Raw genomic sequence first — 24246 nt, 5'->3', positions numbered from 1 at the left:
GTTGTAGCGACAAACAAGCAGTGATAGAAGCAGATCATCAAAAGATGTCAACAACAATAGTACAATAGAACACATAGGTGTTAAAGTTAAAGTTGGTGATATTATCTAAACGAATGTGCTAATTAAGAATGGATGGTAGGGCACTCAAGGTATAGCTCTAGTGGGTTTTTTTTTTTATTTTATATAATGGAAATAGGTGGGAAAAGGAAAATCTTTATAATTTATTGGGAAAAAAAAGAAGGGGGAAACAGAAAGGGGGTGGGGATGGGGGAGGGGACTCACGACCTAAAGTTGTTGAATTCAATATTCAGTCCGGAAGGCTGTAAAGTCCCTAGTCGGAAGATGAGGTGTTGTTCCTCCAGTTTGCGTTGGGCTTCACTGGAACAATGCAGCAAGCCAAGGACAGACATGTGGGCAAGAGAGCAGGGTGGAGTGTTAAAATGGCAAGCGACAGGGAGGTTTGGGTCATTCTTGCGGACAGACCGCAGGTGTTCTGCAAAGCGGTCGCCCAGTTTACGTTTGGTCTCTCCAATGTAGAGGAGACCACATTGGGAGCAACGAATGCAGTAGACTAAGTTGGGGGAAATGCAAGTGAAATGCTGCTTCACTTGAAAGGAGTGTTTGGGTCCTTGGACGGTGAGGAGAGAGGAAGTGAAGGGGCAGGTGTTGCATCTTTTGCGTGGGCAAGGGGTTGTGCCATACGAGGGGGTTGAGGAGTAGGGGGTGATGGAGGAGTGGACCAGGGTGTCCCGGAGGGAGCGATCCCTACGGAATGCCGATAAGGGGGGTGAAGGGAAGATGTGTTTGGTAGTGGCATCATGCTGGAGTTGGCGGAAATGGCGGAGGATGATCCTTTGAATGCGGAGGCTGGTGGGGTGATAAGTGAGGACAAGGGGGACCCTATCATGTTTCTGGGAGGGAGGAGAAGGAGTGAGGGCGGATGTGCGGGAGATGGGCCGGACACGGTTGAGGGCCCTGTCAACGACCGTGGGTGGAAAACCTCGGTTAAGGAAGAAGGAGGACATGTCAGAGGAACTGTTTTTGAATGTAGCATCATCGGAACAGATGCGACGGAGGCGAAGGAACTGAGAGAATGGGATGGAGTCCTTACAGGAAGTGGGGTGTGAGGAGCTGTAGTCGAACACTCCTTTCAAGTGAAGCAGCATTTCACTTGCATTTCCCCCAACTTAGTCTACTGCATTCGTTGCTCCCAATGTGGTCTCCTCTACATTGGAGAGACCAAACGTAAACTGGGCGACCGCTTTGCAGAACACCTGCGGTCTGTCCGCAAGAATGACCCAAACCTCCCTGTCGCTTGCCATTTTAACACTCCACCCTGCTCTCTTGCCCACATGTCTGTCCTTGGCTTGCTGCATTGTTCCAGTGAAGCCCAACGCAAACTGGAGGAACAACACCTCATCTTCCGACTAGGGACTTTACAGCCTTCCGGACTGAATATTGAATTCAACAACTTTAGGTCGTGAGTCCCCTCCCCCATCCCCACCCCCTTTCTGTTTCCCCCTTCTTTTTTTTCCCAATAAATTATAAAGATTTTCCTTTTCCCACCTATTTCCATTATATAAAATAAAAAAAAACCCACTAGAGCTATACCTTGAGTGCCCTACCATCCATTCTTAATTAGCACATTCGTTTAGATAATATCACCAACTTTAACTTTAACACCTATGTGTTCTATTGTACTATTGTTGTTGACATCTTTTGATGATCTGCTTCTATCACTGCTTGTTTGTCGCTACAACCACACCAACCCCCTCCACCTCTCTGTCTCTCTATCTCTCCGCCCCCCACACACACACCTTAAACCAGCTTATATTTCAGCTCTTTCCTGGACTCGAACTCAAGTTCTGTCGAAGGGTCATGAGGACTCGAAACGTCAACTCTTTTCTTCTCCGCCGATGCTGCCAGACCTGCTGAGTTTTTCCAGGTAATTCTGTTTTTGTTTTATGACATACAGTAATTTAACTATAAATGTGAAAGTACATGGGGTTGTTATTCATTTTTCAGCCAAGGTGTTAACTATTGCCTGGGCACAGCATGGAAAAGAAAATCTGGTTGGAAGGTTTGCATGTCCCTAACATTACCTACAGAAAGTTTCTTCCATTGAAATGAATGGGAGAGAAGACTAGCTAGTTTTATCAGTGATGTATGACTAGGTGATGCTGACCAACCAACTTTCTACGCTCTGAGTAGGTGATGCTGACCAACCAACCAATAAAGTCAAAAATCTAACCCCATGTTGTTGGCAGTATTCTAATGAAATTATTCAACAAGTGAACAAGTTGTAGCAAGTTGAAAATTCCAAGAGCAGATAAAAGAAAAAACACTTTTTTGGTGGATTTTCAAAGGTTAAAGGTACCAGATGCAAAGTGTGTCTTGACTTTCCCATCAGGAATATAAGCAAAGCCATTCAAAAATTACAGTTGCTATTAACCTAACTGCCCACTTCTTCTTGCTTCATCCTATGCCAAAACTGAAGTAGTTCTTTGAATGCTTAACAATGTCACAAATAGTTTTGCTTATTGCTTTTGAAGTATGTATGAATGCAGTTGGCTCAACTTCTTCCTATTGGCAAAACTATACAGTCTACTTCTGTTAAGTCCACTTCTATTAATTCAAACTACTAAATCATCTGATTTTTTAATAATAAAAGTAAAAAGGCCTCCTGTACGGTGTTAATTTATTTGCTTAATTCAACTTACTTGATAATTTGTAGTGTAATAATTACTGAACTGTCACTAGATTGTAAATAGTGTGCTTTGTGACCAGAAGGCAAAGCTACAAACATAAAAAAAGACAACACTACAAGTACAGTATAAAATCGCTATAATCATAAGTTTCGATAGTTTCCCTTATCAAGATACTAGTAAACTATCTTGACTGAAGTGCAGTGAACAGCGAAGGAGCATCAGACTCAATACAATGTCTTAATGCATACTTCTGAATGTTGTCTGAGAAAAATAAAATGCCAAATCATTTATTTGTGCAGGAATTTTTGTTTATCTTGGAAAAGGATCCTAGAATGACCTTTTCCTGCCCTGTGTCCAGAATTAAATCTTTCTCATCTACTTGCTTAGTCACTTTAAAATGTTCTGGATGCAGCATTCAGAATTTTACACTGCCCAGACACCCCCATCCCAGCAGTGGGTTGACAGGTGGTTGGTGGATGGGGTAGGGTCGCAAAATCGAGTGCCATAGCAGCATCACCATGCCCATTGTCTACCCACCTCCCACAGGTATTTTACCTGCAGCAGGAGAGGCACTGGGTGGCCTGCTCACTCATGGCCTAACTGAGGCCCATACGTGGCCAATTAATGGCACTAATTGTCCAAGCCACCAGGTAAAACTTTGTGGCATTGTGGCAGGGCTAGGGAGGGTGCCTCATTGTCGGGCATCCTGTGCCTGACAGAGGTCCCCCCTCAAGATAATTCTTCCTCCTCATGTTTCCCCTCTGCACGCCACCATCTCAATCCTAGCCCCCACTCCTTCACTGGATCAGTGAGACCCTGGACTTACAAGTCCGCATTTCTGGCTTCTTGGTGTAAGGCTCTGAGATGAGACTTCCTCTCCAATAGGGACAGAAGGCCTGCCCCAAGCCAATTAAAGGCCCAATGGGCACCCCCAACATAAAATTCAGCCTGTTACAACCCAGATGGGAGAAGTGCATGAATTATCAAGCCCCAATACTCCCTGCAGGCCACACCATTAATTTAAATGTTTAATTTTCTCACTAAAATGGCAAATTACGTACCTATACCTCTAGTACCCAGAAGAAAAAAGACAGTGACCAGACTTTTTCAAAAACTCAGAATTATTAACTTATTTTTTAAAAGACTCATTTTAACAAGCTGCAAGTATTGATTATCACACAATTGTAATTGTAATCAGGAAGTGTAAGTATCTATCTCTTCCTAAAGAATTCCCTTAGCACATACAGACAGACGCACACGCACAGACAAACGAAGGACGTATAGAAAGAGTCTCTGCAGAGATGGGCTTTGGAGGATGGGCATTATAAAATAAACGATAAAGTTTGCAGGGTCTTGACACTGCCGACCTGGAGTTCCCTCATGTGAAGACGGGCCCCTGGTCCCAGTGGAAGTCTGGGAGTTCTCACCAACTGGTCTCAGATTTGAAGGTCCAAATGCAGGCTAACTACACTCAGATAATGGTTCTCTGGCTACAGATTGATAGCCACACACAATTCTAGGCAAGGCAGAGAGAAGGAGCCTGTCGAGGTAGCCATCCTTTTTCAGTTAGTTCTCCAGCAAGACTGCTTTCAAAATAAGCAAGTTCACAACTTAAGTTTTTTTCCTGTCTCTCATGTGATTGCCTTTTTTTCTCCCAGTTTTTCATTAACTAAAGAGCTTTGCAGTTCAACACAAACAAACAGCTCCTTCTCAAGTACCATATAGATCAGGTGGTTTATTGGAACAGGCTTGCTTAGCTGAACTTATGACTTTCTTAAAAAAAAAATCCCAGGTCCAGCCATATTCTTCCATTTTGTAAAATAAACCCTCAGTCCTGAGGGTTGTGATTCAAACAAGCCCAACATTGATGTCAATGACTTATGACCATTTCCTACTATATTTTTAGACAGCAGATGCTGGTAATCATTGTGCTGTTGCCATTTACAGCTCCTCTCATCACATTTTGTTTTACTTGTCCTACTGTCACCCATTTTGCTTTTCACCATGATCCCTTTGGTCAGTAAATCACTCCTGCTTTCCTTCTTAACTCTGACCTACTCTTTTGTTCTTTCCTCCTCTCCTTCCACCCCGCATCCCCAGTCACCTTCCCCTGTTTGTATACTTGCTTAAGTACTGTTAGATCTCCAACTGCTTCCAGGACTGATGAAAGATTATCAACCTGAAATATTAATTCTCTAGCAGGCCTGATTTTAATTCTGTGTAAGTGGATTGTTTTTAAATGAATTAAGATCTGGCATTCTGTTTCTCTCCCCATAAATGCTATCTGGCCTTCTGAGCATTTCCAACATTTTCTGTTTTTATTTCTCAAGTTCACTGTGATGTAAATTCTTCCTATCCTGCCACAACATTGGCCAGAATGTTCCCCTCGGCGAGCGGGATGACGTCAGGAGGAATCCCCAATGTCATCCCGGGCCATTTAAATCTTAAGGAAGGTGGGAGGACAGCGAAATCAGCTGTCCACCAGCCGACCTGTCAATGGCCAATTAAGGCCATTGACAGGCTCATTAAGATAGTTCAATGCCCTGCCCGGCTAACCTTAAGGCTGGCAGGCAGGCCAGGAGCCCCAGCAGCCTATAGATTTTTAATGAAACTTCATCCACTGGCGGGATGAAGTTTCATTATCGTTCTGTAAAAATTTAAGAAATTTTATGAGTTTGTTATCAACATGTCCCATCTCGTGTGACATTGTCAAATGAGAGGGACATGTTAATAATTTTAAAATGTCTCTATTTTTTGACTTTACTTGCCTTTCACTAAACTCCCTGAGACAGGACTTTGCCTCAGGGAGCAGTGTGCCTTTTCGCGCGGATGCGCGAAAAGAGCGCACTTTGACAGTTGAGGAATCCCCCCCCACCAGAACAGAAAGCGCATAATGCTTCCTGTCGGGCAGGCCACTGGGCAGGCCTTAATTGGCCCACCCACTCAAAGTGGCAGGGGGCCCCGTTTCGGCGGCAGGGGTCGGCTGCCTGCCTGCTGCCGAGCCGGTGGGGCCCGCTCACTAGCCAAGGGCTAAATTTTGCCCATTGTAACTTAGCTTAGCTTCAGAACATGTGCCCCAACTTCCTACTCCAGGGGGAGGACCTCCCAGTCAGTGAGAGGGGGCGGGGCCTGCTCGCCGACGTGTAAAATGACGTGGGATGACATCGGGTGGAACTCCCCACGTCATTTCCATTTTCAGGTTGGTGGGGCCACAAGAAAAAGCATGAAACCTCATTCACGGGCAGGGTGAGATTTCATGAGGGTTTTAAATATTTAATAAAAGTTTCAGTAAAAGTGATGAACATGTCTCAACTCATGTGACAGTGTCACATGAGGAGACAATTTCAGGGAAATTTTGATATCGTTTCTTTAACATTTTTAAATTTGGAGTCAATCTCCCTGAGGCAGCACTTAGCCTCAGGGAGATCAGTGTGCTCTTTTGCACGCATGCGCGAAAGAGCATGCTCCCAGCTGAGGGAATCTCCCCGCCTGCACAAGGAGCGCATAGCACTTCCTGGCGGACGTCACGCTGGGCGGGTGTGGGCAGTGCTCCCCCAACTGGGGGTGCCGATTGGAGGCGCGTCTGCCCGTGCCAACTTCTGCACTTCCCCCCCAGTGGGGGGAGAATTTATCCACAGCATTTTCATTTCCAAAATGTAACCACTCTTGAGGATTATTATCCATTTTCATTAAGTTATCAATAGTTTAATGTTGTGGAGCTACACCACTAGATATAACATTGAAACTGATGCAAGATGTGATACCTCTCACAGGGTATGGAGGAAGGAAATCATCTGACTCAAAACAGGCCACAGAATGTTAATTCAGTGCCAATCCACTGTGTCAATGAATGAACCTCTTGTTTTGAATGCAGTGGGCTCATATAAAATTAAGTTATTCTAACTTTTGGACCAATTCAGGTCACATTGAACTTAATAATAACATGCCCAGCACCAGTATGAAATTGCACATACCAGCATTGGATCTCATTAGTTTACAGAGGGAGGGACTGTAAGACTGTCTTGGGGAGGAGAATGTAAAACCCAGAGGGTTCATTCTACAGTTTCTTGTCATTTCATATACTTCTGTTTTCCACTGCCATGCACTTTTATTAAATATATTAGTTCTTAATATCCTGGATCTTAATATTTTGGCCAAATCCCAAATCGGCTATTTAATCTATCTGTCTACAACAGCGTGTGCCAGAAACAAAAACATAAATTCTTAGCAAATCTAGCTCTTATCAAAGTCCCAAATGACATCCTATGTGACAGTGACAAGGGTAAACTTTCCCTCCCTGTCTTTCTCAACCTGCCTGCAGCCTTTGACAAGGTTGACCACATAATTCTCTTACAATGCCTCTCCACTGTCATCCAGCTGAATGGGACTGCTCTCATCTGGTTCCATTCTTACTGTCTAAACATAGCCAGAGAATCACTTGCAATGGTTTCTCTTCCTGCTCTCGGACTATTACCTCTGGTGTGCCCCGAGGTCTATCCTTGGCCCCCTCCTATTTATCATCTACATGCAGCTCCTTGGCAACATCATTCAAAGGTTCAGCATTAGTTTTCACAAGTATGCGATGACACCCAGCTCTGCCTCACCACTACCTCTCTGGCCTCCTCCATTGTTGCTAAATTATCAGACTATTTATTTGGCATCAAGTACTGGATGAACTGAAATTTCTCCCAGTTAAATATTGGGTATACTGTTTTCAGTCTCACTCTAAACTCCATTCCCTAGCTACCTACCCCATCCCTCTTCTTGGCAACAGTCTGAGGTTAAGCTAGTCCATTCACAATCTTGGTGTCACTTTAATCCTGAGAAAAGCTTCCAACCTTATATTTGTGCTATCATTATGACTGCCTATTTCCACCTCCATAACGTCACCTAACTTTGTCTCTGTCTCAGCTCACCTTTGAAATCCTCATTCATGTCCTTGTTACCTCTTGGCGCGACTATTCCAATGCACTCCTAGCTGATCTCCCACAAACTACCCTCTGTAAACTGGAAGTCATCCAAAAGTCTGCTGCCTGTGCTTAGGTTGCATTAAGTTCCATTTCCCCATCACTCCTGTGGTTGCTGACCTACATCGGCTGCTGGTCAACCAACAGCTTGATTTTAAAATTTTCATCCTTGTTTTCAATTCTTTCCAAAGCCTCATACCTCCCTACCTTTGTAATCTCCTACAGCCCCCCAACCTTCTGAGATATCTGCACACTTCTAATTCTGGCCTCTTGTGCACACCCAATTTTAATTGCTCCACCATTGGAGGCTGTATCTTCAGTTGTGTTACTCCCAAGCTCTGAAATTGCCTCCCTTCACCTCTCTGCCTCAATTTTTTCCTTTAAGAAACTCCGTAAAACCTATTTCTTTGACCAAGCTTTAGCAATCTGACTTAATATCCCATATGTGGCTCAGTATCATATCTTGTTTTTCATGCTCCTGTGGAGTGCCTTGTGATGTTTCACTGTGTTAAACGTGCTACATAGATATAAGCTGTTGTTGTAAACTCTGAACTAAACCAATATAAAGTATAACTTTTCTATTAAAACCTTAAAAGCAGAGGTGTATATTGACAGACTATTAGATGCAGATTCTGCCCATCATGCATACAGATCCACTTAAACAGCACACCAGTTCTCAGCTTTACTTAATTTGAGCCAATCTCAAATAAAATCTGTGCTTGGTTGGATCACATTCGCAAATTATGGTACTACTATAGTTTAATTAGTGAATTTATTTTTACCTGAAAAAAGAATTGTGGTTGCAGAAAGTAGGGCATATTCAGTATCCGTCACATTCAGCTCTCCCATACTTCTGTAGAAATCGAACATCGGTGTTATAAATTCTTCAGCTGTACCTGGTTATACAGAGATACAACATTAAACTTTCCAAATTCACTTTTCAATAATACATCACATGATGTGTGAAATCTGAATTGCAGTGGATATGTGTAAAAGGGTTAGTAATTAAAAATAAATTACATGAACGCTAGCCGTAAATTTATACTGACACTTGAAGAGTTCATTTACTTGTATCAATTGAAATGCTTATTCCCTTCTCATGAAACAGTAGCCCAGTACTGGAAAAGTAATGAAGTGTATCGTCTCATCTGGAATTTGCAACATTTCAAAATTCCTTTTAATATACCAGCATTTGGGTGGAATTTTCTGTTCCCACCAGCAGGGGGAGTCCTTTTATTACACATTCATGTGATGCGATCCACACCAGCATTTAATGCCCATCCCTAGCTGCACTTGATAAGGTGGTGGTGAGCTGCCTTCTTGAACCGCTACAGTCCATGTGGTGTAGGTACACCCACAGTGCTGTTAGGGAGGGAGTTCCAGGATTTCGACCCAGCAACAGTGAAGGAATGGCAATATATTTCCAAGTCTGAATGGTGAGTCACTTGGAGGGGGAGCTTCCAGGTGGTGGTGTTCCCATCTGTCTGCTGCCTTTGTCTTTCTAGATCGTGGGTTTTGAAGATGCTGTCTAAGGGGCTTCGCGAGTTCCTGCAGTGCATCTTGTAGATCTAACACACTGTTGCCACTATGGGTCGGTGTTGGAGGGAGTGAATATTTGTGGATGTGGTGCCAATCAAGCAGGCCGCTTTGTCCTGGATAGTGTCAAGCTTCTTCAGTGTTGTAGGAGCTGCACTCATCCAGACAAGTGTATAGTAATTCATCGCACTCCCTACTTGTGCCTTGTAGATGGTGGACAGATTTTGGGGAGTCAGGTGGTAAGTTACTCACCCTGGGATTCCTAGCCTCTGACCTGCTCTTGTAGCTACAGTATTTATATGGCTAGTCCAGTTCAGTTTCTGGTCAGTGGTAATGCCCAGGATGTTCCTAGTGGGGTTTCAGTGTTGGTAATGTCTTTCAATGTTAAGGGCCGATGGTTAGATTCTCTCTTGTTGTAGATGGTCATTGCCTGACACTTGGATGGTGCGAATGTTACTTGCCACTTGTCAGCCCAAGCCTGGATATTTTCCAGGTCTTGCTGCTTTTGGACATGGACTGCTTTAGTGTCTGAGGAGTCATGAACAGTGCTGAACATTGTGCAATCATCAGCGAACATCCCCACTTCTGACCTTATGATGAAAGGAAGGTCATTGATGAAGTAGCTGAAGATAGTTTGGCCTAGGACACTATACTGAGGAACTCCTGCACTGTTATCCTGAAATTGAGATAATTGACCTCCAACAACTGCTACCATCTTCTTTTGTGCTAGGGAGTTTTCTCCCTGATTTCCATTGACCCCAGCTTTGCTAGAGATCCTTGATGCAACACTCAATCAATTGCTGCCTTGAAGTCAAAGGCAGTCACTCTCACCTCACCTTTGGAGTTTAGCTCTTTTGGTCATGTTTGAACCAAGGCTGTAATGAGATCAGGATCTGAGTGACCATGGCAAAACCTCAACTGAGTGTCAGTGAGTGGGTTATTGCTAAGCCAGTGCACTTGATAACACCGTTGATGACACCTTCCACCACTTAACTGATGATCCTAGGGGGCAGGAAACAAGATTTGGCAGGAGGCCAAAAAGCAGTTTCCTGACATCGGATAACTTAGTTTGGAATCTTATTCTCCCAACTTTCATGGTGGATTAAGAGAAGGTCAAATGTCCCACAAAGCTATGTTGGGGATCCCATTTGCATCTCAGGAATGCTCATTAAAAGGCCAACACATCGAAATATTGTTCCCCCTCTAAATTAAGCACCACACCAGTGGGAACTCAGAACCTTAACTTTCACAACTATATGTAAGTGGCTGCACTTGCTGAGTTAGACTTCTTCCTGGACTTTCAGGTCTGTTGATGCTGCTTTCATCTTCTCAGGATCCAATCTCACACTCTCATGTGCCAGTAGCCAAAGCCGCACCAAGGTTGGAAATGATACACCAGTGAAGGGTGGTGGGGGAGTGGGGGGAAATGGGTGGGGTAGGGGCTGTGCAAGGGAGGCAGGCTAAGGCTGGAAGAGTGGGGTAGATTGTCCAGGAAAGAGTAGGAAGAGTATGTTAGAGGGTGGGATGTGTGATGTCGATGGTGAGGACCTGGGGGGAAGAACTTAGGGTACTAGTGGTAGGAGGGAATAGTGACAGTCAGAGGGGTAAGTGGATGCAGTAGAATGGGAGGTTCAGGATCTGTGTCTGGCAGGTGTAGGTGTCATCTGGTGAGTCATGGATGGGGACAAGAAAGGTAGCACAGATAATCGGAGGAGAGGAAAGGCATGTGGAGGTGGATGGTGATAGGGTCCAGGGTAATTGGGGGAGGTTCAAAGGTGACAGAGGGGAGAGTAAAGGTGATATTGGGTGGGTCAATGCTGATGGGGAGAAGTTGGTGGGTGACAGGGGCAGATAGAAAATGTTGGAGCGGGTTTGGAAGGAGATGCACATAATTTCTCCAGTAGTAGCAAGCCTTGATGTAAAACTGCGATACACTGAAGTGGGAGGAAAGTCTTTTCTGGTAGGTGGTCAGCACAATCGACTGAATAAAAGGACACGCTAATAATCATAGGGAAACAATGAGAACAATGCTCAGTTGTGATCCTCAGTCTATGTCAAGTGGAGTGAGCAAAAAGGAATGTAGCGCTAGTAAGGGACAGTATGGTGAAGGGGATTGACGCTGTTCTCTGCAGCAAAAAGCAAGAGTCCAGAAGGCTGTGTTGCCTGCTCGGCGCCAGGATTCGGGATATCTGCTCAGGGCTGGAGAAGAACTTGGAGTGGGAGAGGGAGGATCCATTGCTTACGGTCCATGTAGGCATCAATGACATAAGCAGGACAAGAAAAGAAGTCCTGCTCGGTCAGTATGAGGAGCTAATCACAAAATTAAGAAGCAGAACCTCAAAGGTAATAATCTCTGGATTATTACCTGAGCCACGTGCAAATTGGATTAGGGCAAATAAGACTAGAGAAATAAATGGTGTGGTAGAACTGGGTTCTGGTTCGTGGGGCACTGGCACCAGTACTGGGGAAAGTTGGGGCTGTACCATTGGGATGGTCTACACCTGAACCGTGATGGGACTAGTGTTCTAGCAAGCTGCATCACTAGGGAAGTAGAGAGGATTTTAAACTAAATATTGGGGCAAGGGATCAAATTTGGGAAAATGTGGTAAATCAAAGGGTAGAGACAAGAGAGAAAGGTACTAATATGAGAAATGATAAACAGACTGTGACAGGAAGGGATAGAAAGTACAAATATGAGTAAATCAGCAGATAAGGCTAGAGGTTACAAAAATAACAAAAGGACAAAACTAAAGGCTGTTTCTGAATGCATGTAGCATTTGAAATAAAACAGATGAACTGATAACTCAAATAGAAATAAATAACTACAATCTGATAGCCATTACAAAGACATGGCTGCAGGATGACATAGATTCGGACCTGAATATTGAAGGGTACATGGCATTTAGGAAGGACAGGAAGCTCGGACAGGAAGCTAGGAAAAGGTGGAGGGATGATTCTGTTAATTAATGATGGTATTAGTACAATAGAGAAGAATGGCCTAAATTCAGGAAACTAGGAAGTAGAAGCAGTTTGGGTAGAGATGAGAAATGATAAAGGCAAGAAGTCACTTGTGGGAATGGTGTACAAGCTCCCTAACAGTAGCACATGTTAGGACGGAGTATAAAGGAAGAAATATGGGAGCTTGTCAGCTTGGGGGATTTTAATCGACATACAGGGCAGGATTTTTCGTATGGCAGGTGGGCTCGGCAGGGGCGGGAAGGGGTGGACGTGGAGCCAATCACCACCCGCGATTGGCTCTGCACTGCCATATTATATGGGCGGGCCAATTAAAGCCCGCCCAGCATGATGCACACAATGCATCGCGCATGTGCATGAAAGACCGCTTCAATCTCCCTGAGGCATGGACCTGCCTCAGGGAGATTGAATTGATAATAAAATTATTAAATAAAAAGTGTAAAAATTTATTTAAACATGTGCCCTCATGTGACACAATCACATGAGTTGGGACATGTTTTTGAATTTATTTAAAAAATGTATTTATTTTATAAATACTTTAGGAAAACTCATCCTGCTCGTGGATGAAGTTTCCTAAAAAACGCGAAGGACGCTTGGCCCTTTCGCCTGCCCGCCAACCTTAAGGTTGGATGGGCAGTGTTCAGAATAACTTTAATTAGATCCTTAATGGCCTCAATAGGTCGTTTACATATTGGCAGGCATGCAGCCGACTTCGGCGCGCATCCGCCAAATGAAACATTGCTACTGAGCACGACGATGTCGGGATACACACCTGACGTCATTGCACGTCATTTTACGCATCGGTGTGTCAGGCCCACCCCTGCACGCTGACCGGAAAATTCTGCCCATAGACTGGAAAAATCAGATGTGCAAAGGTTGCATGGATGAGGAGCTCATAGAATGTTTTTGGGATACTTTATTAGAACAGCACATGGGGAGGCAGTAGCATGGTGTTGTTTTCACTGGACTAGTATTCCAGGGACCCAGGGTAATGCCCTGGAGATCTGGGTTCGAATCCCACCACAGCAGGTGGTGAAATTTGAATTCAATAAAAATCTGGAATTAAAAGTCTGATGATGACCATGAAACCACTGTCGATTGCTGTAAAAAACATCTAGTTCAGTACTGATCCTTTAGGGAAGGACATCTGCTGTCCTTAGCTGGTCTGGCCTACATGTAACTCCAGACCTACAGTAAAGTGGTTGACTCTTAAATGTTCTCTGAACAAAGATAATTAGGGATGGGCAATAAATGTTGGCCTAGTCAGTGACACTCACATCCCATGAGTGAATAATAAAAAAAAAGCTGAAACCAACCAGAAAGCAGGCTAAAAACAAAAAACAAAAAACTGTGGATGCTGGAAATCCAAAACAAAAGCAGAATTACCTGGAATAACTCAGCAGGTCTGGCAGCATCGGCGGAGAAGAAAAGAGTTGACGTTTCGAGTCCTCATGACCCTTCGACAAAACTAGGTGAATCCCAGGAAGGGGTGAAATATAAGCTGGTTTAAGGTGGTGGGGCGGGGGGGAGAGAAGTGGAGGGGGGTGGTGTGGTTGTAGGCAAAAGCAGTGATAGAAGCAGATCATCAAAAGATGTCACAGACAGCAGAACAAAAGAACACATAGGTGTCGAAGTTGGTGATATTATCTAAACGAATGTGCTAATTAAGAATGGATGGTAGGGCACTCAAGGTATAGCTCTAGTGGCATATGCGGTCTCCTCTACATTGGAGAGACCAAATGTAAACTGGGCGACCGCTTTGCAGAACACCTGCGGTCTGTCCTCAAGAATGACCCAAACCTCCCTGTCCCTTGCCATTTCAACACTCCACCCTGCTCTCTTGCCCACATGTCTGTCCTTGGCTTGCTGCATTGTTCTAGTGAAGCCCAACGCAAACTGGAGGAACAACACCTCATCTTCCGACTAGACACTTTACAGCCTTCCGGACTGAATATTGAATTCAACAACTTTAGGTCTTGACCTCCCTCCTCCATCCCCACCCCCTTTCTGTTTCTTCCCCCTTCCTTTTGTTTTTTTCCAATAAATTATATAGATTTTTCTTTTGCCCACCTATTTCCATTATTTTTAAATATTTTTATATCTTTTATGCTCCCTCCACCCCCACTAGAGCTATACCTTGAGTGCCCTACCATCCATTCTTAATTAGCACATTCGTTTAGATAATATCACCAACTTCGACACCTATGTGTTCTTTTGTTCTGCTGTCTGTGACATCTTTTGACGATCTGCTTCTATCACTGCTTTTGCCTACAACCACACCACCCCCCTCCACTTCTCTCCCCCCACCCAACCCCCCACCACCACCTTAAACCAGCTTATATTTCACCCCTTCCTGGGATTCACTTAGTTCTGCAAAGGGTCATGAGGACTCGAAACGTCAACTCTTTTCTTCTCCGCCGATGCTGCCAGACCTGCTGAGTTTTTCCAGAAAGCAGGCTATACTAGACCTGGTATTGTACAATGAGTAGGCTTGATTAATGACCTCATAGTGAAGGTGCCCCTAAGTAGGAACAATCACAATATGCTTGAATTTTGCATTCAGTTTGAGCAAGAGAAGAGTGGGTCCTAGGCTAGTATTTTAAACTTAAACAAGGGCAGTTATGAGGGCATGAAAGCAGAACTAGCTAAAGTGAACTGGCAAGTTAGGTTAAGGGATAGGTCAATAGAGATGCAGTGGCAGACATTTAAAGGGATATTTCAGAATACACAGAATAGACATATTCCAACAAGAAAGAAAAATTCCAAGTCGAGGACCCACCATCCGTGGTTAACTAAAAAGTTAAAGACAGTATCAAACTTAAAGAAAAAGCATATAATTGCACAAAGTTGGGTGACAGGTCAGAAGATTGGGCAGAATATAATAACAGCAAAAGTGATGAAAAGATTAAAAAGGAGGAAAAATTTAGAGTATAAGAGGAAGCTAGCTAGAAATATAAAAACAAATAGTAAGAGTTTCTATAAATACTTAAAAAAGAAAAGAGTTAACAAAATGTGTGTTGGTTCAATAGAAAGTGAGTCTGGGTAATTAACAATGGAAAATAAGGAGATGGCAGATGGATTGAACAGATATTTTGTATCATCTTCACTATAGAGGATACAAGTACCATCCCAGAAATACCTGTAAATCTGGAAAGGAAAGGGAGGGAGGAACTCAAAAAAAATTATAATCACAGGGATGTGTTACCGAGCAAATTGTTGACAAGTCCCCAGGTCCTGATGGATTTCATTTAGGGTCTTAAAAGAAGTGGCTAGTGGAATAGTTAATGTGTTAATGCATTGGTTTTAATTTTCCATTAGATTTGAAAACAGCGAATGTAACTCCTATATTCAAAAAGGGGGGGGGGGGAGACAGAATGCAGGAAACTACAGGCCAGTGAGCTTAACACCTGTCGGTGGGAAAATATTAGAAGCTATTATTAAGGATGTTATAGCAAGGCAATTAGATAAATTCAAGGTAATTAGGCAGTGGCAACATGGTATTGTGAGAGGGAAATCATGTTTAACCAATTTATTGGAGTTCTTTGAAGAAGTAACATGTTCTGTAGATAAAGGGATGTACTGTAATTAGATTTTCAGAAGCTGTTTGAAAAGGTGCCACAGCAAAGGTTATTGTGGAAAATAAAAGCTCATGGTGTATGGGGTAACATACTGGGGTGTATAGAAGATTGGCTAGGTAACAAGGAAACAAAGAGTGGGTGTAAGTGGGTAATTTTCTGGTTGGCAAGATGTAATGAGTGCTGTGTCACAGGGATCAGTGCTAGGGCCTCAACTTTTGCAATTTATATAAATAACTTGGATGAAGGGACTAAAGGTGTGGTCGCTAAACAAAGATATGTAGGAAAGTAAATTGTGAAGAAGACATAAGGAGGCTACAAAGAGATATAGAAAGGTTAAGTGAGTGGGCAAAGATCTGGCAAATAATGTACAATCTGTGAAACTGTGAAATTGTCCATTTTGGCTGGGAGAATAAAAAGGAAGCATATTATCTAAATGGTGAAAGATTGCAGAGTTTTGAGATGCAAAGTGATCTGGGTACCCTGGTGCATGAATCACATAAGGTTAGTATGCAAGTTCAGCAAGTAATTAGGAAAGCTAATAGAATGTTATCATTTATTGCGAGGGAAATTGAACAGAAAAATTAAAGCAGTTATGTTTCAGTTATACAGGGCATTGGTGAGACCCCATCTGGAGTACTGCGTACAGTATTGGTCTCCTTAGTTGAGGAAGGATGCAAATACATTGGAAACAGTTCAGGGAAGGTTTACTGGACTAATACCTGGAATGGGCAGCTTTTCTTATGAGGAAAGGCTGGACAGGCTAGGCTTGTATCCACTGGAGTTTAGGAGAATAGGAGGCAACTTGTTTGAAACACATAAGATCCTGAGGGATCGTGACAGGGTCAATGTGGAAAGGGTGTTTCCTCTTGTGGGAGAATCTAGAACTAGGGGTCACAGTTTAAAAATAAGGGACGCCCTTTTAAGACAGAGATGAGGAGGATTTTTTTCTCTCAGAGGGTCCTGAGTGTTTGGAACTCTCTTCCTCAAAAGGCGGTGGAAGCAGAGTCTTTGAATATTTTTAAGGCTAAGTTAGATAGATTCTCGATAAGCAAGTGAGTGAAAGGTTATCGGGGGTAGGTGGGAATGTGGAGTTGAGGTTACTATCAGGTCAGCATGTTCTTATTGAATGAAAGAGCAGGCTCAAGAGGCCAAATGGCCTACGCCTGCTCCTAATTCGTATGTATGTGCATATGTAAGTATTGTTTTACAAACTGCACTTTTAAGTAGCTTCCTTAGGGAAACAGTCAAACCATGAACAACCCCATCTATATCCTGAACACAAGATAAAACATGGTGGGCAGCAGACATCGAGTAAAAGACCCAGAAAAACTCAAAGTTGATGACTGCGGACCTGGCAGACCTAAAGATCCTTGGAAGAAGGATGATAATAAAAATTGATTGAAGACTCACCTGAGAACTCAGAGTATCATGGGTGCAGCAGATGCAAGCTGAGCCACAAACCTGGAGTTCGGACAGCAGTGAGCACAGACCAGAATCTCTAAGCCAGACTACTGAAGCAGCAGCAGATCCAGAGTTTAGGACAAGGATGAAGTCTGCACTGCCACTCCAGAACCTTTCTGAAGTGCTGAAGGCTCACAACAAGCTCAACACTGGGACAACTGGAGGAAAAGACTTTCCAGATATCGAACAGCTTCAGGTTTGCACAAGAAGGGCTGAATTCTCCCATCGGCAAGCGGGGGATGAGGCCCGCTTGCGACGCGTAAAATGACGCACTGAGACGTCGGGCGGGTGTCCCGATGTCACCGTATGTCATTTGGATTTCCAGTTCGGCGGGTGTGCAGCCCAGTCAGCTGCGCGCCTGCCAAACTGTCAAAGGCCTATTAAGGCCTGTTAAAAACTAATTAAAGCAATTAAATGAGCTGCCTGTCCAACCTTAAGGCTGGCGGGCAGGTGAAGAGTCCAGGTGGCCTGCGCATTTTACATGAAACCTCGTCCACACGTGGGATGAGGTTTCATGAAGGGTTTTAAAATTCAGTAAAAAATTTTAAAATAATTCTTTGTCATGTCCCAGCTTAGTGACAGCATGCACGAAAGAGCACAGACCCGGACGCCACCCCCACCCCACCGCCTGCACAGGGAGCGCTCAGCGCTTTCGGGTGAGCGTCAATTAAAATGGTGGGCTGGCCCCAATTGGGGGGATTGCCGATTGGGTTCGCCCTGCCCCCGGACAACACCCCAACGGGAGTAGAATTTTTCCCTTGAGGAACAAAAGCTTCAGGTCAATACCTTATGCTGTTGGAGCTATTTCCAACAATGTAATAGCGAGACAGGATGTCGATGAGGCTTCAAGCTCTTATTGTGAAGTCCTCTAGGCATTTGATTCATATTTCAGTGTTCAAAAAAATGTAATCATTTAACGAGCCAGTTTAATAAGCAGGAACAAAAACTGGGTGAATGCTTGGATTCATTCATTATCGACCTGCACAGGCTAGCAGAAAATTGTGACTCAGGAATCTTGAGAGATTAATTAGTATGTAATCGCATAACAGTTGGGATCCTTGATGAAACTCTTTCAAATTTCTTGCAAACTAAAGCAGTACAAATGACGCAACCCAACAAGTTCAGAAAGCAAAGTAGTTGTTCGTGGGGATATGATGGGGCAAATGCCTAGCAGGGGGAAGTTAGGACATTTTAAAATTTTCTGTTGATCAAAAACACAAGCAGCCCACAAAAAAAGAGAAAATAACAAGGCCAAATCAAATACAAGAAGTGGAAGAGCCACAGGAAAAAAAACAAATAACCTTCCTAGGGGAAGTCAATGAAACAGGAAATAATTACTGGAGCACTAAACTAGAAGTGTATGAACACATCATAGAGTTTAAAATTAGACACAGGCGCAAGCGTTTCAGTCTTATCTGATGAAGTAAAGTGACTTAAATATACCACACAACAGCCATCATCCATCCATTTGCAAGGTCCAGGGCAGACTGCACTGAAAGCCATAGGTCTACACTTGTCAATATTGAGATACAAGGATAAAGAAATCATTGAACTTCTTATGTCATGCAGGAACAAGAGTCATCATTATTAAGCAGGAAAGCATGTTTACAATTAAGGCTCAACTACAAGGTTGATGAAATTGCTGATGAACAGTCCAATAACATATTCAGGAATGAATTTCCAACATTATTTTCAGGCTTTGGAAAGCTGAAGACAGAATATCTTGCAACCCTAAGAGCTGATGCTAAATCAATTTGCCTCTTTACACTGAGGAAAGTACCTCTCCCACTCTTAGACAAAATCAAGAGCAAGATTGAGCACATGTTACAGCAGGAGATTATCTCTCCAGTAACCATACCAACGAAGTGATGTTCTGGAATGGTCACAATACCAAAGCCTAATAGTTCAATTAGAAGCTATGTGGCTTGACTCAACAATAAAAAAGTAAGTGGAATGTGAGATCTGCCCGATGGTATCAGTGGATGAAAGTCTCACTGAGTTAGTAAAAGGTACCCTATTCACCAAATTAGGTGCAAACAGTGGCTTTTGGCAGTTGCCTCTGGCCAAAGAATCTAGACCGCTAAGCACTTTTATAAAGTAATTCAATTGTTACTGTTTTAACAGGTTACCATTCAGAATTGCTTCTGCACCTGAGGTATTCCAAAAAACGATGTCTCAGACCCTGGAATGTATGGAAGGAGTAATATATACATGGACAACATACTCGTACATGCTTCATCAAGAGAAGAACATGACTGTAGACTAAGAGCAATCCTTAAAGTTCTACAGAAAGCAGGTTTGACACTGAATGAGAAATTGCAAAGCCAATGATTAAATTCCTTGGTCACCTCATCCAAGCTTCAGAAATAACAGCTAACCCACAGAAAACCAAGGTGTTTTGAATGTTTCCACAGCCTAGGAACATCACAGAGTTGCAAAGATTCCTTGGGATGGTCAAACAGGTAGGCAAGTTCCTACCAAATTTGGTGGAAATCAATAAAACCATTGAAATAGTTGTTGAGGCAAAGTCAACAGTGATGCTGGAAAGTGGATCAGCAAAATGATTTAACAGGATCATAAATCTCCTAATCTCACCAGAAATTCTAGCACATGATGGTCCAGAATTGCCAAAAATTATAGCAGCAGTCTACAGGTTTGGACACAGTTTTGTTTCAAGTTCAAGAAGATGGAAAAGAAGACCAATTTATAATGCCTCAAGATCACTCATAGACACTGAGAAAATATATACAACCATTGAGAAAGAAACATGAGCAACCATATAGGCATGCAAGAAGTTCTTTGAATGTGTGATAGGATTAAAGTTTAAAATTGGAACTGACCACAAACCAATGGCTACTCTTGTTAACCTTAAGGAGATCACGAAGTTGCCTAGAATTCAATATTTCAGACTCAGATAAATGAGATATGATACGGTGACTGAGTATGTTAAAGGGAAGTATCAGCAGATGCATCTTCAAGAATACCAGTGGAAAGAGTCAAACTGGAAGATTCGAATTGCATTGAGGAAGTGGAAGCATTTACTTCACTCATTACCAAACACTTAGGAGCCACTGAGAAGAGACTACAAGAGATTAAGCAAGTATAGCAGCAGGATGACAAATGCATCCAAATAAAAGAATGGACGGCTAGATTATACTCCTAACAATCCAGCACTATACCAGTACTTTGAATAGAGAAAATATCCCACAATCATTAACTATTTCTTAGTTTTTAATGACAGACTAGTCATCCCTAAAACACTTCAACTGGAAAGTCTCCAAAATATTCATCTTAGTCACTTGGGGATAGCAAAATACTGAGCAAGAGCTCAGCAGTTAGTTGGCGCCCAAGAGTTAGTTCTTCTATAGAAAAACTAATCTCAAATTGCCTTACATGTGCAGTGAATATCCAACAGCAGAGTGAACCAGTGTCACCCTCTACTTTTCCATCAAAGCCATGGGAGTGCCTGGGGATGGATTTATTTGAGTTTAAAAGCAAAATATTTATCATTGTCATTAACTACTACTCCAGATGGATTGAAGTGAACAGATTTCACAGCATCATGGAGGAGGCAATCATTCAATCACCGAAGAGAATTTTCGTGACACATGGTATCCCGTAGCATCCCGGACATTGTAGTGTCAGATAATGGTCCTCTGTTTTCTAACGAATTATTCCACAACTTTGTGCAGGAATATATGTGACTAGCTTGCCTAGATATCCTCAGGTGAATGGAGAAGCAGAAAGAGGAGTTTGAACAATCAAGGAATTGATGAAAAAGAACAAATATATTAACTTAGCTCTTCTTAACTACAGAACCTTTGCTACAAAAAGGGTTCTCAACTTCAGAGTTGTTGATGGGAAGACAGCTGTGAATACAACTACAACCTAACATTATCTTAGATAATCATGAGAGAGTTAAGAAGTGTGAGAAGTAACAAGGATGCAATTAAGCTCGCCATGTCACGTTCAGGCACAGAACACAAGACTTAACTTTGCTACAGCCCAGTGAGAGAGTATGGACACAAGACCAACAGAAAGATGGCATAATAATGAAAAGAGCTCCACAGCTGAGATCTTATAGAATTGAAATGGACCAAGGAAATACCTTCATATCCTTGGAAAGAAAGCCAATAGAAACTTGAACTTATTATTCATATACTGATGGAAACAAGGAACAAAAAACAAGACAGAGCTCTATGGCCACCCAGGAGAAGAACACTATTATTGAATGAAGAGAGAGTGCAGAATGTCCTTGACCTCAGAATGAGATCAGAAGAAGACCAGTGAGATTGGTCAAGGCACCTTAGAGACTAACCCTGTGAAGTCTGAGACTTCAGGGGGAGATGTATAAGCATGTATGTAATTGGGATAAAGACTTAGGGGGAAGATGTAGTAACGGGTTAACATCAGAAGCACCTGATGCTGATGTAACTATGATGCAATATCACATGACTGAGTAACAGACGCCTGGAAAGAAATCCAATCTTGTATAGAGTTAGAGGTGTACAGAGACCTGCAAATGAATAATAATGGTTTTACGAATTACAGTCTTAAGTAACTTTCTTAGGGAAATAGTTAAGCCCTAAAAAACCCCATCTAGATTCTGAAACAGATACTTCCCTTTATTAACTTAGGGATAGAATAAAAGAGTAGGGAGGTGTACATGAACTGTATAAAGCACTAATTAGTCCACATCTAGAACTGCACACAGTTCAGGTCACCAGATTATAGGAACGATGTGATCATAGTAGAGAGGAGATTTATGATGTTGTCTGGAATGGAGAATTTAGCTATGAGGAAAGATTGAATTGGATAGACTTGATATTTTTTGAATAGGGAAGGCTGAGGGAAGGTTTAATTGAGGCATATAAAATTATGAGGAACCTGGATAGAGTTGATAGAAGAGACTTATTTCATATCACAATGAGGTCAATAATCAGGGAGCATAGATCTAAAGTAATTGGTAGAAAGGTTAGAGAGGAGTTGAGGAGAAACCATTTCATCCAGGGGATGATGGGTTTCTGGAGCTCACTGCTTGAAAGCATTGTAGAGGCAGAAACCCTCATCGCATTTGAGGAAAAAATAACGGATATGCATTTGAGGTGCTGTAACCTACAGCATTACAGAACAAGAATTGGAAGTGGAATTAGGTTGGATTGGTCTTTTTTGGCCAGCACAGAAAGGGTGGGCCATATACAAAAGCAAAATACTAATGGTGCTGGAAATCTAAAATAAAAAGAAAAAAATGCTAGAAATGCTCAGCAGCCAGGCAGCATCTGTGGAGAGAAGCAGAGTTAATGTTTCAGGTTGATGACCTTTCATCAGAGCAGAAGGAAGATAAAAATGTGAGAGTTTTTAAGCTAGTAGAAGGAGTGGGAGGAAGACCAAAAGAGAAGGTCTGTGATAGGGTGGAGGGCAGGAAAGATTAACCAACAAAAAATTTCATGGTGCAAAAGCTAAAGAGAGTGGTAATGGGTATAGTAAAGAAACAAAGGTTGTGTCTAGATGAGGCACTTTATGTAGAAGCCATCTGAATGCAACATGAAGGGATAAAGAAAGAAACAAATCAGCGAAAAAAAACCCCCAATAAAAAACACATAGAATAAGATGGAAAGATGGAGGCAGAGGTTATGACCTAAAGTTGTTGAACTCAGTATTGAGTCCAAAAGGTAATATAATGCCAAGACGAAAGATGAGGTGCTGTTGCTTGAGCTTGCATTGAAACACTGTCGCAGGCTAAGGACAGAAAGGTCATAGTGAGAGCAAGGTGGAGAATTAAAATGGCATGTGACAGGAAGCTCAGGGTCATGCTTGCAGACTGAATAGAGATATTCCACAAAGTGGTCACCCACTCTGCATTTGGTCTCCCTAGTGTACAGGAGACCACATGGTGAACAGTAAATACAGTATACTAAATTGAAAGATGTATATGTAAATGCTGTAAATTGAAGGAGTGTTTGGGGCCTTGGAATGCGTGAAGTGAGGAGGTGAAAGGACAAGTGTTGCATCACCTGCACTTGCATGAAAAGGTGCTGTCAGGGAAGGAGGAGGTGCTAGGAGTGACTGAGGAGTGGACCAGGGTTTTGCAGAGGGAACGGTCCCTTTGTAATACAGAAAGGTGAGGAGGGGAAAATATGTTTGGTGGTGACATCATGCAGGAGCTGTTGAAAATAGTGGTGGGTGATCCATTGATTACGGAGGCTGGCGGGGTAGAAGGTGAAGATGAGTGGAACCCGCTCATGGTTCTGGATAGGGAGGGGAAGGGATAAGAGCAAAAGTGTGTGAAATTTATTAGACAGGGTGGCAGGCCCCATCAACCACGCTGTGTGGGAATTCTCAGTTGATGGAAAAGGAAGATATATCAGAAGGATTGATGCAGAAGGTTGCTTCATCAGTACAGATGTGGCAGACTTGGTGGAACTGGGAGAATGGAGTAGAGTCCTTACAGGAAGCAGGGTGTGAGAAAATGCAGTCAAGGTAGCTGTAGGAGTCAATGGGTTTGTAGCGAATATTAGTTGATAGCCTATCCCCAGAAATGGAGAGGGCAAATGGTCTCCTTCTGTGTCATATATTTCTATGATTCCTTGGTAACCATGACCCTGAGCTTCCGGATGCCTGTCATTTCAATTCTCTGCCGCAACCACCCTGATGCCTTCATCGTTGGCTTCCTACACTGTTGCAAAGAAGCTCAATGTAAGCTTGAGTAACAGCACCTCATATTGCAATCAGACATTTTACAGCCTTCTAGACACAATATTTCAGATCATAACCTCTGCCCCTATTTTTTTCAGATAGCAGCTGTTGGTAATGATTTTGCTTTTTCTCATTTACATCTCCTCCAGACTATCTTTTGCATCTTTACATGTCTCATTACCATCTCCTTTGGTCATGCATCTTCATTCCATTTGTCATTTAATCTCTCCTGCCTTCTAACCTATTAAAGACCACCCATTTTGTTCTTTTCAGCATTTCCCTGCTTCTGTATTTGCCTAAAAGCTATTATATTTTTAACTTTGT

At 42.8% G+C, this 24246-nt stretch overlaps 1 protein-coding gene across 4 annotated transcripts in view; it reads right to left on the bottom strand.

Annotated features, from left to right (window-relative positions):
• The window catches only part of LOC121282125 (bile acid receptor-like), a 187439-nt gene that overhangs the window by 1665 nt on the left and 161528 nt on the right, over window positions 1-24246 (bottom strand). For all 4 annotated transcript variants that reach the window (XM_041195611.1, XM_041195613.1, XM_041195614.1 and 1 more), the window contains one exon: window positions 8458-8571. In XM_041195611.1, the coding sequence (XP_041051545.1) occupies window positions 8458-8571 (114 nt within the window). The remainder of the gene's footprint in view (window positions 1-8457; window positions 8572-24246) is intronic.

This window comes from Carcharodon carcharias, chromosome 9 (genome assembly GCF_017639515.1).
Source record: "Carcharodon carcharias isolate sCarCar2 chromosome 9, sCarCar2.pri, whole genome shotgun sequence".
Classification (NCBI taxonomy): Eukaryota; Metazoa; Chordata; class Chondrichthyes; order Lamniformes; family Lamnidae; genus Carcharodon; species Carcharodon carcharias.
Note: the sequence above shows the minus strand (reverse complement) of the source record. Positions and strands in the feature narration are given on the sequence as shown.